Raw genomic sequence first — 15692 nt, forward strand, 5'->3', positions numbered from 1 at the left:
TGATCTCTATAAATAAAATCATCAAACAAACAAAACCGTAATATATTATGTGTATCGTAATTATTAGCATTTATATTAGTATTTATGTATCAAGCGAACTGGTTGGAATTCACAACTCCTTCTCGGCGATGCTTGGTCTGGGATGTACTGTATAAATAGTACATTGCAGATTATAAAAACAAAACAAAGTAAATTTATATATATTTCTTGATATGTACTGTCTGCAGGGGGGGTGTATGTGGTCTGGTAACTATCGGGATGATACACTACGGCTGCATACACGCCCTCTCAGAGGATGGGAACCAGCCTAGGAAACTGCTTTCCACGAAAACCGCAAGTATATTTTTGCATATAGAACGAAACCGGTTCGTACTAAGTAGACGTAATTCTCGGAGGAGTTGGAATCTGAGAGCGTGAGACTCTGTTTGAGATCTGGGCGTAGTATGTGACGACCACAGGAATGATCTACTAGGACACGGTGACTGAGGCACCAACTAGGAGATTGGGTCGAATGATCATGCAAAACTCAGATCGATACGGATCATTTTCACGTCTTGCAGGAGGAAGGAGCCAGATTTTTGCTAGCAAAGTAATATTCCGAGTTCGTCATATATGCAATAACCGAATCGTACTAACACGCTTGAAATTAGTCCCATGTTATCCCATCTAGTAGGAGAGGTCGGCGATCCAGAGGTCCCGGAGGACAAATTATGATTGTAATGTACTAACAAATTATGTTTGACTTTCGTTTTGTGTATTAAGGTTTTATGACAGGACGGGAGGACGGCTTAGATGAACTTCTAAGGAGATCAGATTAGGGAAGGTAGACAGTAAGAAAGGGTGAAAGTAAGAATCATCTCACACTTAACATTTGAGGGCAGTCTATGAGATTGTTCAGTAATTTAAAAAGTATAAGAATTTAATTAATAGTTCGCCGGGTAGAAAGAAGTGAAAGATTTAGAAAGATGATAGAAAGAAAGATGTTAAAAAAATATGATCATATATTCCTTTTGTAGGCGTTACAAATCCGGCTTTACCTCCACTCCGCACCCTACACGTTTGCCAAACAAACTCAAACTTTGCTTTTCTCTATTTGCTTACAATATTAATATATATTAATATTAGTAGGTGGGAACGTACATTATTCCAAAAAACGTTTTGATTTAGCAGTCTCAGAAATGAAAATGTTGGGATTCTGTTTACTTCTCTTCTCACAAGAAAGCCTGCCGACCCCTGGTTTATGTTTGATATGCAGAAATGCAGGCATGCTTTAATGGTACAAGCACATGCATCCGGAATCGACATGACTCCATGTAGCTATGCTTTGAAAACTTTTGTTCAGTGGCGTGCCTTAATCTACGACAAAAGGTAGGCTATGTGTAGTTTTTCAAGTTAGTAATAATAATAACATAGCATTTATATAGCTCAGTTTATTGTCATTTCACTGCGCTTTACTATAACAAACTTAAAAACGGTAATTTAGTATTAGTGATCATGTTCTTACAATTATTCCTACAGTATGCCTTACCCAATACAGATCTAATATTATAACACTAAATATACTGTTTATACAAAGTGATAACAAAACTTAACGAATCACAATTACAGCAGGACAGGACAAAACAAGAACATTACAACTACTACAAAATATAAAACATGAGGCAGTTTGTGCTCAGAAATGAGAATCTTCTGAGCAGACATTTAAAAAAGGTACAATAAGGAGGCAACTGAAACCAAAACCAAACCGAAACCAAACAATTTCCAAAAGTTTGAGAATATGGCTTATTATAAAATATTGAAAAGAAGTTTAGATTTATGAATGGTAATCAGTGTGTATTGTGAATAGAATATTTGAAAACAGTAATTTTATCATATTACTAAATTTTTTATTTTAAACAGGTGCCTACCTACCTATAGCGATTCTGTAGTCCCATCTAACGAGCTTATTACATGCATTTTCACCTTTCCAAGAAATGATTGTGCCAGCAGATTTTTCTTCTGAAAAAATTAAAATACATTTAAAAAAACTTAAATAATGCGTTAAAAAAATTTAAATAATGCGTTAAAAAATTGTAAATCTTGCTAACCAACCACATGAATACGATCGTCTTCGATAATTCAAGATAGAAATAATTTAAATTACATATTTCGTTTACATAATAACTTATGCCACATTAACGGCATTGAAAAGCATACCATTCCTAGATTCAACCGAATCTTGTTTTTTCTGTTTAACATTTTTCGTTTGAGAGTTATTAACATTATCTAATACTTATATTTATTTTTAAATAATGTCTCGAAATCCTTCTTCAAGAGAAAAAAGTAGCATAATTTACCGATTCAATGAACATTCCATAATATCAATGACAAAATTTGCTCCTCCGTATTTTTTCGGCTCAAACAAGGTTACCTTAAAGAGGTAAAACTCTAAAAGCCACCAACCTAATTGTGTTATTATGTTTTTAACTGTGACTAATGGACGTTGAATTTATCACGCAGGAACCTTGAAAGTGGAAAATTGGTCGAAACTATAAGGCATGCCCACTGCCCAGCTTTCTAAATTAGTTTTCAAATGATTTCTTTTTGTGAAACGAGCTTGTTCATTTATTCAAGTTTGCACCTGTCTGACGGAATACCACGAGAATTAACAAATAGAACCTGATTCGACCTTTCCACGAATTTGGCGGTATTAGAAATTGATTTATAATTGCTGGTATTTTTACCCAATTTTTATCGTGCTTGCTTAATTTTTAAGCAATTCTAATCGTTACTTCAATTGGTAGATGCCTAAATATTTGACAATGTCAATGAGGATGGCATTGTCCCACAGGCTTCGAGCGTTGTCACAAGATCTTTGTTTGGTATTCACATAAAAAAATCTTTGTGAACCAGTGGAACCGAATGTGGTTCACTAAATATTTAAGAAAAAAATAAAACATAAGGTGAAAATAAAATTTTATTTTTGGATTTCGTACGTCCTCTAACGAAACGTAGAAATAATATGTAAAAGTAGTTGGAAATAGGTTCAGGAACGAATTATAGAAGTAGGTACCTATATTATCAAATTTAGGTAGGTACCTATCTCCTCCACAATTACCACAGACTATTACTTAATTAATACTTTGCAATTTTAGTGACATCTATCGTTATTCATCCAAATGAAGGATAATGATTAAACAACTGCATATAGATGGTTCACTACAGAGAACTACTTCCTCCCCTGTACCTTGTAGGTACCTTATATTTTAAATAAATAATTTAAATTCAATGTCGCTAGAAAACGATAATAAAATGTATGTATATATTCATATAAGTAGTAATAAATCGTATATATATATTCATATAGGTAGTCATAAAATGTATTTATAAGTAGTAATAAATTATAAAATGTATATATTCATATAACTAGTAATAAATTGAAGGTGGTTGGCGCAGTGTTATCCAAAAATATTTTCACAGCGATCGTTGAAGTAAAACAATATTTACAATTGAAGAAGAAGTTTAATAATCCTCGTTGGACATCAAATATGAGCTACGTGACGATTTTGACGAAACTGAGTAAAACATATAGTTTTTTCCATTTTTTTCCTCCACCTTCTACAATTTGAGCCATGTAATAATAACACATATTTAAGGATATAGAAAACGAACTATGTGCCAACAGTCAAAATGTTGCATTTAATCGAGAGTCATGGGATCTTATTTTACATAGACCTTATTTAATACGAGGCTTATACAATGGCTCATATTCTACATCTAGACTGTCATGAATTAACTAGAGAGTGGATCCAACACACTGATACGGATGTTTTTTTTTTTACTATTGAATGCGGTAATTTTAGTTGGTTTAAATTTAAAAAATCATAAACGAAGGGTCTTGGGGGAATGGGTATGTCGGTTTGTAAAAAGCATTGCAGAAAAACCTCGGTGGTTTCTTTCCTCTCGGGGTCTTCGGGGAACCAATGGGGGAGTTAGAGGAGAGCTGAGACAAACTTTGTGGACTCTTCCCTATTGGGGTCTTTGGGAACCAATGACGGAGTGGAGATCAGAGCTGAGACCGCCCCGGTATACTCTTCCCTCTTGGGTCTTCGGAGAACCAGGGGGGGGGGGTAGAGAGGAGAGCTGAGACCGCCTCGGCGGACTCTTCCCCAATTGGACCATCAGCAAACCCAAATAAAAAGGAATTTTTTAGGTGCAAACCCTTACCGCTACAGGATACTCCAGGGGATTCACACGTTACCTGGAAACCATCTTAAAGGAATGAGCTGAAATAGGAAATAGCACAATGGGCCCATGGCCTGAGTGCTCACTGAGTGTGCCTACTATCTCCGCCTTTATTATTATTTTTTTTTAAACATCTTTTATACTGAAAAAGTTTTCGTTTTCCACTTACACAAAGATCAATGTGATATTTGTGTAAGTGGAAAATGAAAACTTCATATTATCAAAAGATCAATGTGACATTAGTGTGGACTTTGAATGCGATACTATTGGGAAAGAAGTTTACAATTAACATAATATTATCACACGCAAAGAACAAGCCAAAATTTCCAAGAAAACTGCAAATCTGCCAGCGAACATTTCATGTAAATGGCTCGACCCAACAGTCATCATAAAAAATGTCCATTTTGACTTGTTTTTAAATATGAAAAATTAAACACAAATTTAAAATCTTTGAGACCGGGAAAGAAAGTAGAGAAGTATTGGCCAGAGAGTTGCTTCAACGCCACATGAATGGTTATGTTTCTCCATTGCCTCTGTATACCAAACCCATTTCCTTGTCTGAATCCAAATTCGTAGCATTAATTAAAACTTAATAAGACAAAGATCCTTTTTGTCATTCACTAACGCCCGTGTATGAATTGTAGAAGCAAAATCATTAATTTAGTTTTTTGTACTGTGAATTGTGTTAATTAATGATATCAACACCTAATTTTTTTAGGAAACCCGTCAATTCATTCGTTAAAGGCCTGCAGTCCCGTTTTAAACCCGATTACGAATAAATTTAATAAACCAGCAATATTTTATATTAGTAAGTTTTCTCCGAGCAGACAGTTAGGAGATATAATTGTTTAATTACATATTACTTATGTGTGGAAAATGAAATTTCGCAAAATGTTATTTATCTTCTTACTTCTATCATCATGTATTATCATCTCAAAAGATTGTGCACTTTACCCCCGGACACCTTGTTTAAGCTAGGAAATTTTGAGCTGTAGTTACCTGCATAACTTATTTACCTAACGTGTTTTTTGTTTGTCATAAAATAATTATTAAATATTTGTTATACCAACTAATATATCATTCTATATAAGTTGTTATAATAAATCTAGTGCTGACTAAGTAGGTGTATAATGTGCATGGTTCTATAACCACCCCGTGCTGCAACACCACCACAGCCCAACAATTTTATAAATATAGTGGAGTGAAAAGGTTTAACCAATTACCTCCAGATGTAAAATTTCAAAAATATACATTATATTCAAAAACACCACTAAAAGTATGATTCAGTAGAATGTCTTCAATTATTACACTTTTAAAATAATATCATAACTCTCTAAAATAATATTAGATATCCCTTTTCTACTTTCTTCTTTTTCTCTACTCATTTTTTCCACTAATTTTTCACAAAAATTGTTTGTGAATTTTATTTTATTTTTCTTTGTTTATAATAATAATATAGTTAAAACAGTAATTAATTACGTTTCTCCATCTTTTTAACAGAAGCGTGTGCTCAAAAAAGGTGTGTTACGATACTGTTTCTGATATTAAAAAAAAACTTTGTGATATGTATAAATTATAAATTATAACTGTACCTATTTAAACCAACCAACCCGAAAAAAAAATATTATCTAACAATTTCCCAAGGATTTCCGGAAAATGTCTTCAAAATCAATCTTGGTAAAAAAGTTTTTCATCTAACCGAAGTATGAATGAAAAGACTTTTTGTACGAGACTCGTTTTAATGGAAATGAATGACACCTACTACTATACGAGTATAGTACAAATGTTGCCAGCAGATTAGAGCACAGGTTCTCAAACTTATTTTCATCACCGTCCACTTTGAGATATTAAAAATCTAGTGTCCCGTATTTTTTAACTTAACTTTTAACATCACCATCTGCGGCGTATCTTATATAATTGTTAATATAATAAAGGGCCCGCTCTATGCGGGCGCAATAGGAGCAGTCCGCTTCGGGCGCCGCATTGCCAAGGCGCTAATAATACCTAACATCTAACAGTCCTTCTCCATTGAGATTATATTTCATAAAAAACGACGCTACACAAAAATACAAATCATCCGAATATTATCCACGACAGTGATTACTTATCTAGGCTGGTTTTGACAAGTGGCGCAAAATTTTACTCGCGCCAGGTACCGTTTGGCTCAGGGCCGGCCCTGATAGGATAGATTAGGGTGTGACCCAAATCCTATTTCTGAGATTAAAGAAAGTCGATTTTTTGTTTTGTTTTGACACAGCCCTAAATCCACGTTCACACAAATACGATGGTGGGAATGCTATCAGAAATCGTTGAACAACCGACCACAACACATGTTACAGTTGGGAGATTCGTGTGTGTTTGTTATAAGGAAGTAAAACAAACAATTTATTTAATTCAGATATACTGTCAGATTTTTATAGAAAAAATTTGTCTGCCGTCACACTTATAGATTTCCTTAACGCCCCCTAAATTTCTTTGTGCCTTCTATTTCCCCCCTGAAAGCCTCCAGCGCCCACCAGTGGGCGTTATCGCCTGCTTTGAGAAAGATTGGTTTAGAGGTTAGTATTGAGAGCTACTTTTTACTATAATTTTCTCGGCGATTGATCTACAACAAGAATCTCACAAGAACTTTTGTAGTAGTTTTTTCTCGTTCTTCAACAAATACGCAAGACTCTAGCAAAACCGATTTGTCCTACATCCAGAATACACCTAAATAATTTATTTCTCCATGGTTGAAAATTAAAAATATGGTTATAATAATTATGTTCAAAATACATAATCGTAATTATTGGGATTGACCAACATTAATTTATTCCCGGGTAACTCTTAACACTATAGTGTACTAGGCCCAATCAGTACGAAGTAAGTACCAGACAAGGGTGCAATTGTGTCGGAACGCGACGAAACGCTTTTACTGAGCATTAAAAAATTGTTCCTTTACATAAAATTTGTTTTAACTTAAAATCTAGCGCAAGTTTTATTATATTCAATGCTATCACGTCCTTAAAAATGGTCTATATTTCGGTTTGCTAATACAAAATCTAACGTACCGGTACTGGAAAAATACTGGTGCAACCCTGGTACCAGAAAGTAAGAAAATAAATACTTAGACATGAAAAAAATGCAAAAAGGTACATAATATTTATAAATATATTTTTTTAACGACATTAAAATACTAACCCATCTTTTCTTTCTCCGCACTTTGAATCATCCAAGAGTGTTGGACTTTCACCCTTTGCAGAGGTACATTTTGCAAGGTAAAATAAAGACTTGGATAATAATTGTTTATTTTATTTGTACCAAAAGCCGAGTACCTAGTAACTACAGAAAATAATAAAAAAGAAACTATTTTTTACTAACACTAGAAATAATTTAACATCATTTAAGTCTACAAATATAATACATAGTACATAATGGGTATTAATAATAAAGGAAACACAAATATCGCCAAGTTTTAACGTGGAAGAAAATTCTGAAAAGTAATTGGCTTTATTTAGAATAGGGTACCGACCAACGAAAATAATTTTCAATATAATTTTCATACAGTGTTTTAATGAATCATGTTTTTGACATTGAAAAATTATTTAACACTTCGAAGACATTACTTTTGAATCTTAATATTAATTGTACGGAGAAAACATAATTAAAAACTCTAACTATGACACATATTATATTTGATAATGATAGTACCTACACATATGCGCAAAATTACGCCTCCAGAAATGTATCTGTTTTTAAGATGATTTCCGTAAAACATTTTAAAATACTGCGAATCTATCCTACGCTGTGAAGTCAACTTTAAATTATGTAAGCTTTTTATAAACATTCGTTATTCTTTGTGATTTAAAAATACAAAATTTCCATTATATTTATACAATATCTTGTAAATAGAAAATAAATGGCAATAAATAATAGTAAGATAACATTTTAACTGATTTGTTAGGTCAAGAATGAATAAATACGCAAATGAAACAATTTTGTTTGAAATTTTTCCATCGCACTATTTAACAAGTGAAACTTTGTACCTAAAAAGCCCGAAAAAGATCCAATTATTTCGAAACCGTTTAGCCTTTACTCTTTTCTCTAATTCTCCCATCGGTCGTGTTTCGATGAGGTTATTTAGTTTCGATGAGATGATCAAACACCGGCAGATCAGTTGCTAAAGTTTCATCGCAAGACGATTTGTCTTGCGATGAAACTTTAGCAACTCTTCTAGCAATTCCCAGTCAAGCGATATTTATTGGGACGTGCTCGACGAGCGCTTGAGAAGAATAATAACACCCGAACGACAATTGCGGCATCTTGGCTACTCCTATTATGTACAAAGACGTGTGAAATATCTGCTTAAAAATAATTAAAATTCATCTTCGGAACAATTTTCTTCTCAGCATGGTGAAGTGAATCAATGTCCAAAAGGATATTAAGATTTGTATGCGTATTGCTTTCCACCAGAATGACCACCTTTCTTTCCATAATCAGACTTGTGTGCATGATTTTTCTTGGACCCATACTGGTTCTTGTGTCCTTTATGGCCTTCATTGTGGTGTCCCTTGTTGTATTGTCCCTTTTTACCGTTATGCTTCTGGTGAGAGACTTGGTCGTGGTGGGCGTTGTCGAATTGTTCTTTGTCCTGCTTCGAATGGTGTCCCTTGAAGCCTCCGTACTTTTTGTGGTTGCCGCTCTTGTGGTGGTCGTCGAAGAACTTATGCTCCTTGTGGTATTCATCCTTTTGGTATTTGTTATGATATCCTGGAAAAAGGGTTTTTTTAAGCATTTTTAGGAAATAATTAACTCCAGACAAAGTAACTGAAACAGTTCTGTTCAATCTCAAAAGTCTAAACACATATGTACTTACACATCTAATCCTCAGAATCTTACTACTTCTAGAGTAAAGAAGTTAAACTAATGTTGGACACAACAGCCCAAACTATTAAAAAGGGTAAAGCCTGTGACAGACCACGCTATAAGCGCGCTGTATTTTCGTGGCTTGGCCTATTTCAGCATTTCGCTCACCATACATTCCTATTTGTAGTGTATGGCGAGAGATATGTTGAAATAAGCAAAGCCGTGATGCGTATAGCGTATTGTGTCGCCTACCTTAATAAAAAGATTAAATGATTTTGAAGTTACAAAGTTACATTATTATATAATTATGGGACAGTTACTTCACAGAACTGATAATAACAGAACTTGAATGTAACTTTCACAGTACTTGAAAAATAACTTCGAAAATTGATGAATTGTTCAAATTTTGTGAAACAACTGGCCCTAAGACTCGTGAAAAATTAAACGAGGAAAAAAAATGAAAACAGGAATAGTATAAATAGTGATGAGACTGATGGATTATGTAACATTAAGACCAACTTGAACAGTCCTTTCAGAGATGCTGATGTATGTATTACCTTTGGTGTTGTGTCCCCGGTCGTGTTCTTTGGCTTCCGCAAACTTTCCTCCCTTGCCGCCGTGGGTTGCCTCATAATGTTCTCCACCATATTTGGCTGCGTCGTGCTCGCGGCTTCTTAGCCCATCCTTCTCCTTGAAGGTTTTGGCGCGTTGTTGGCTGCCTTCTTGCCCCTTGTTGCCCTTCTCGTAGTGGTGTGCTGACTTGGAACCCTTGGAGCTCTGAACGAAAACAGAATATGTTAGTTCAAATAATACACGATTGGTAACATATAAATATCAGTGGATTTGCTAAGAAATGTGTGTGCTAAGGTAGTTTTTTTTTGGTTCATTTCATGTATTTATTGATAAAAAAAGAACAGGAATATATCCATGAATATATACTAGTATAGTAACATTTCAGATTTTTTTTACTCAACAGATATTACAATTATTCATGTTTTTTCATTTATGTTCGGCTGATATAATTTTACAATTAAGTGTCCTTGAGTCTTCTAAAAACAATTTTCCATGGTTTAATTTGGGAATTCATTTTGACATCCTTCTTATTAACAAATTAGTACAGAGTTTGATGAATAGCCAACTTCGCGCAATGCTGATTACTCCAATTTGACAGCTCGCAACGGTCGAACGCTCATGCGCTCCTGGCGGACTAAAACATACAAACAAATTTACAGACAGACGGAATCCAAAGTGGTTGAGTCAAAACAGGACATCGCTACGCTCGATCAATTAATTTGTTCGTTTTCCAAAAAAAACAGAGATTGTTTTCTTAGGATGGGTTGTTTCAGAGAATTTGAACAATACTTTATTATCAAAATTAATTTTCAAGTTCTGTGAAAGTTCGTTTCAAATTCCTTTATTATTTCAGTTTTTTCAGGGAAGTGGCCTATAATGATATAATAACAGAACTTGATTAGGACATTCACAGAACTCGCAAATGAACGTTGAAATTTGATTACTTGTTCAAATTCAATTAAACAACCCATCCTAAATGTTCAGATCTCTTCAATATGCAAGTTATATTTATGGCAAATACGAAAGACATGCAAAACTGTTTGTGTGTATAATAGTACTTGTAGAAATAATTTCTTACAGTTAGTAAGGGGTAGGTATATGAAACATTTAAAAATAATTTTTTAGAAATACCACGAGTTATAAGTTATAAGTTTAAAATAAATAATCCTCATACGTGTACATACACACATATGACAAAACAAATATCAGATATACCTAATTATTGACTGAGCACATCGAATCTGTATTAATAAATTTTATTGTGTGTTCCGTGTCCGGTCAACGCTGTCGTTATGGTAGCCGTGTTGGATAATACCTATTTACTCCGTCAGAGTTCGTATGAGCTGTCAAATGCGAGGGGAAACCGGCCCTGAGGCGCGAGTAAAATTTTGACGTCCCTTGTCAAAACCAGTAGACGCCTAGGTAAGTGATCACTGTAATCAATATTATTCGGATGATTTGAATGTTTCAAATAATTTTGAAAAAAAAAAATCAAATAAATTAAAAAAATATTCTCAAGGACGATGCGTTAGGACCGTCAGGTGTTAACAGCGCCTTGGCGCCTTAAAAATTTGGCGCCCGGAGCAGACTGCTTTAATTTCACACTACTGATATTGTATGTAGGTATTTGAAATTAAGTGAATATAAAATAAAATTGAATGAAAAACATAACCGGTTGTTGTTTGATATTATTAACATACCTATGCAATAATCATTGTTAAGCAATTGAGCGGATGCAAACGTTAATTAGCTGAATGGATCGTACCCAATTATTACTCGTATCCCGAACCTGAAGGAAGTAGCTTGAATCAGCTAACTGGACTAATTGGCGCAACGTATGCGCGAAACGCCGCTTGCGGTTGCTTTGTTCCTTTCCCGTAATTCGTGGCTCGGTTCGCGGAAATTTTGTCCTGTTTATGCGTACCCTTGTGTCAACGGTTCCATGCTAACTCAACACAATGACTATTCAACACACTTTTAAAAAGTGATATAAAGTCATTAAAAACGGTGAAAAAATTTATTTTTTTAACCTAACCTAACCTAACCCAACCTACTTAACCCAGTTAATAAAGTTTTTGTTTCATCACTTTCCATGACTTTATATAACTTTTTAAAGATGTGATGAATTATCATTTTGATGATTTATCCAGTCAACGTGTCAACATCAATATGGCAATATTCCTTACCTTCACCCTACTGACATTTAATCTACTATTTTACATATATACGGATAATTTCAAATTCAGTGGGACCGTTACGTGCATTTTACGGAATATACGCAGCTCAAACTGCACGTAAAATCTCAAATACAATGAAACATGTACAAAAGTTCAACCAAAAAAAGCCTTTCAACAGGAGAAATTCTTATGGACAAAGTATGCATTTACTATTTTGACTTAATCTTGAATTTACCATGTAACGTCGTGAATTTATTTTTAACCAAAAATAATTTCACCGGTTCTGACAAAGAAAACATAACCTCGTATTGTTGTTATTTTACAAATAGAGGTAATGATAATAAATATGAAGAGTTTGAATCATGTAAAAACCTTTTTTCCAGTAGAACCATCACGGGATGCCTGTGATTTGTGACCACCGCCTGCAGCTTTCTTGCTGGAGTGGGACTTCTTGGAGGCTGCCGGGGTCATGTCCGCATTGCTGTAGCGCACCAGCGGCGGGGCCCCCTCGCCGTGCGTAGCATGGTGGTGCTGGTCGGCAGCACGCACGTACGGCACGCCCCCGTGGTACAGCACGGCCGGGGGCGGAGCACTCTCTGAAGACAGCGGGTCAGACGCCTCCTCGGAGTTCTCTTGCACTTCATATCGAGCAGTGGACCTCGGCACCTTGAACTTCCTACCAGACGGGCGACTTTCTTCAACAATGGCATCGTCCTCGAAAGAGTCGTATCTCATCTCGTTTTGGTGACTTGCACTCCTCGTTTTCCTGGATTTCATTTCTGCGTTGGTGTCTTCTTCAATTTCTCCATCTTCAACATCTTCTAAAGGGAGATCCTCTCCTTCCTCAACTTGGAGTTCCTCAGCATTCCAGTCTTGTTCGTTTTCGTATTTACTCTTCTTCTCCTCCTGCAACTCGGTTCCTCGCCTCGCGCGACCTCGGGTGTCCCTTTTCTCCCGGTCGTAGTCCGAGGGCCCCCGGTCCCCGTAGATCACTCCGTGGGGGATTTCTTCATCTGTGAACTCCGAATAGTTCTCGGTTTCGAAAAAGCTCGAATCCTCATTTCCACGATCGTTGAACTCCGAGTCTGCCGAGTATTTGGCAACACTTTGGCCCAGAAACGCGACCAGGACAATAGTCAGTTGACACAAAACTTTCACTGTTACATTCATTTCACGATTGATCGATTACGGCTCATGCAAGAGTTAAGTTGAAACTGAATGTATAATTTGCTTTTGTAAGTATTTATATTGTAAATCGCTCCAAATTACCACTTCTCCTTCACTCGTACTTGAAAAAGCTATAAGATTTCACAAATTGTAAAGTATTATACCAATAATAAAAATTGATCTCGTGAAAAAAACGCCTATTAGTGATATTTTAAAGAAAGCAATGTTTTCTTTAAAAAAACATAAATGGACAATATTCAAGAAATCTCGCACTTGTGTTTACAAAATGTTGAATTTCACCGTACAAAATCAAATCTTTAAAATTTTGAACACTAGTACAAATTAAAGTTATCGAACACGAGTGAAAAAAATGGGATTAGATATTTAGAAAACGTTCATGAAATTTATTAGACGTGTGTTAAATGCCAGATGGAGATCCCCGATAAACTGCTTACGGTAGCACTGCGAATAGAAAATTGAATCATAGGTATAAACGATCAGCAAATATTCTGCTTCAGAAGAGATCAACGTTTAAATACTGGACGTTCGCAGATCATAAAAGTGAAATTAACGCGATAGCTAAATGTGGTACAAATTTTATGTACGACGTTTAGCTAATATTGCTATCTCATTCATAGTCTGACTCCAAATAGGTAAATTTACACAATAATATATTTATAAAATTTGACACGGGTACGTTTAGCCTGGTAGGCTGTCGAAGGTTGTGTCGAAGGCAGTGTACAGTAATGCATAGAAAGATTGGTGCACACACAGAACTATTATTTCTCAGATGCACGAGTGACTCCGCTATTTAGGTGCCAACAACAAAATATGGAATTGATCCTATGGTTCTTTCTTATAATTATGTTTCTGTTGCAACTGAATTATATCGCTGTAAAATTGCACAATAATCGGAAAAACCAACCTAGGGAATGACATTTTTGAATCAGAGACAAGTCGCCGCGACAGTTTTATTGCAATTGGACGCCAAACATTTGCATGAAAAATAAATATTATATGGGTTACGATCATCAACATTAATTAATCATGCGCACGGAGACTTACTTTTAATACCAATCACAAATAATATTCACATTAACGTACAAATATTTATTATGCTTATTTAGTTCTAGTTAGATACTTGGTAATATGTGATTAGTTAATTAACTACTTACACTTATTATTCTAGTTGCATGCCTCCCTATTGCCACTAATCTGTTCCTTATTTAGATATCAATGTATTTGCAAGTGATTTAGATTAATTGCTTTCCATACGTATTCTGTAGATAATTTTCTTATATTGACTGGTTTGTGGCTGGTTGGTTTATTTGACTTTCAGAGAGAGACTGGCCGCGGCGAGTTGACTCTGACTTGGCGAGTTTACAGCGGTAATTTTACAGCAACAAATTTACAAGACCCTGCTGCAATCAAATCTGCTTCAAGTCACGACCGGAGCACCCATTGATATTTTTGGTCTTATTTTGTTTCCGCACTACCGAACACACAATTATTTTGATCTGTCAACCTACGATACAATTTTTATTGGTGTATACTTTGACACCATTTGTTGAAAGGATCAATAAACTCTAAAATAACTACAAACACGAGGAATTTCTGATGAAACATTTCGGTTAACTCTGCAATTTGTTATGAAGCTTTTTTTTATAGATCAAAGGTTAGGATTTATTACATTAAAATTGCGGGGGAAATATTATACCGAGGATTTAAATTACCTAACCGAATTAACTAGAAAGCAGGCTATCGATCAGCATAACCGGCAAATCATAAGTCACTTGCATTGATTTCATTTTAATATCATTAAATTCATAATACTGCAACCACAAACGGTTAGTGCACTTATAATTGGAATGTTTACATAATTATTGAATAACATTAACCGTTTAGATAAATATCTAGTAATCATCAAAACTTTTGTTGAGAAATTATTATTAAATTGACCTCTGTTTGTAGGAAGTACTAAAATTGCAATCAATAAATATTTCACTGAGCACTAAACTACTTTATTACACACAGGAAGTATGTAATTACCAAACAACCGAGGAACTCGGAACTTCGATCACAACACAATGCACAATTAAACTGATTTTTTTTTGTATTTATACTTGCATACTGATTGTTTAAGCGTCTTTTCATAGAGCTTAGGACCAATAATTATGACAAGAGAAAACTGATAACGGTTTTTCTACATAAATGCTCGGCAAACGTTATGTTATCTCTATATTCACTCTACACCAGATAACGCCAACATTTTCGTTTTGGATTATTACATCTAAGACAATAAGCGCGTTAGTAGCATTCGATTTATTGTTACAACAAATTGCAGGTACCTATGCAGACAAAATCGTATCTATGATTAAGTACCGAAAAAAATATTCAAAAATAACTAGTACTTGATAATTAAAAAAATAAACTTTTCTGAGGAAGAAGGAAAATTAAATATTAATGTAATGTTGAAACACGAAAAATTTTAACGGAAAATAATTATTTAACGTCATTCTGCGGATTTTCTAAGGCGAATAATATTTATCTACAATAGTTTAGGCACTATTTGGACGATGCGAGTTTCAGAGATATTATGAGAACTGTTTATTATAAATTCTACCAAACCGTCTGAAAATAATTTTTATTTTATGTTGAATAAAGCGTAGGCACATGTAAAAACAAACATCAATGTTACATAACGGC

The 15692-nt window shown here is 34.7% G+C and overlaps 1 protein-coding gene across 3 annotated transcripts; it reads right to left on the reverse strand.

Annotated features, from left to right (window-relative positions):
• Positions 1-7596: 7596 nt before the first annotated feature.
• LOC149423570 (uncharacterized) lies at positions 7597-15145 on the reverse strand. 3 transcript variants are annotated; one of them, XM_089632016.1, is made up of 4 exons: positions 15036-15145; positions 12192-13117; positions 9627-9846; positions 7597-8973 (listed from the first exon to the last, which is right to left on the reverse strand). In XM_089632016.1, the coding sequence occupies exons 2-4, from the start codon at positions 12987-12989 to the stop codon at positions 8645-8647; spliced, it is 1347 nt and encodes a 448-aa protein (XP_089488142.1). In that variant the 5' UTR covers positions 12990-13117; positions 15036-15145; the 3' UTR covers positions 7597-8644. The 3 variants fall into 3 exon arrangements, with proteins under 3 accessions (XP_089488142.1, XP_089488141.1, XP_089488143.1); XM_089632015.1 differs by having other exon boundaries at positions 14946-15074; XM_089632017.1 differs by lacking the exon at positions 15036-15145 and adding an exon at positions 14885-15008.
• Between the last annotated feature and the right edge of the window lie 547 nt (positions 15146-15692).

Source organism: Hesperophylax consimilis, chromosome 5 (genome assembly GCF_061612785.1).
Source record: "Hesperophylax consimilis isolate HC1 chromosome 5, BYU_Hcon_1.0, whole genome shotgun sequence".
NCBI lineage: Eukaryota > Metazoa > Arthropoda > Insecta > Trichoptera > Limnephilidae > Hesperophylax > Hesperophylax consimilis.

Coding starts and splice junctions, on each gene's coding strand:
- LOC149423570 (XM_089632016.1), bottom strand. CDS start 12,989: ATGAATGTAACAGTGAAAGTTTTGTGTCAACTGACTATTGTCCTGGTC. Junction 9,847..12,191: donor ATGGTTCTACTGGAAAAAAG/GTTTTTACATGA, acceptor GTTTTCGTTCAG/AGCTCCAAGGGTTCCAAGTC. Junction 8,974..9,626: donor CCGGGGACACAACACCAAAG/GTAATACATACA, acceptor CCCTTTTTCCAG/GATATCATAACAAATACCAA.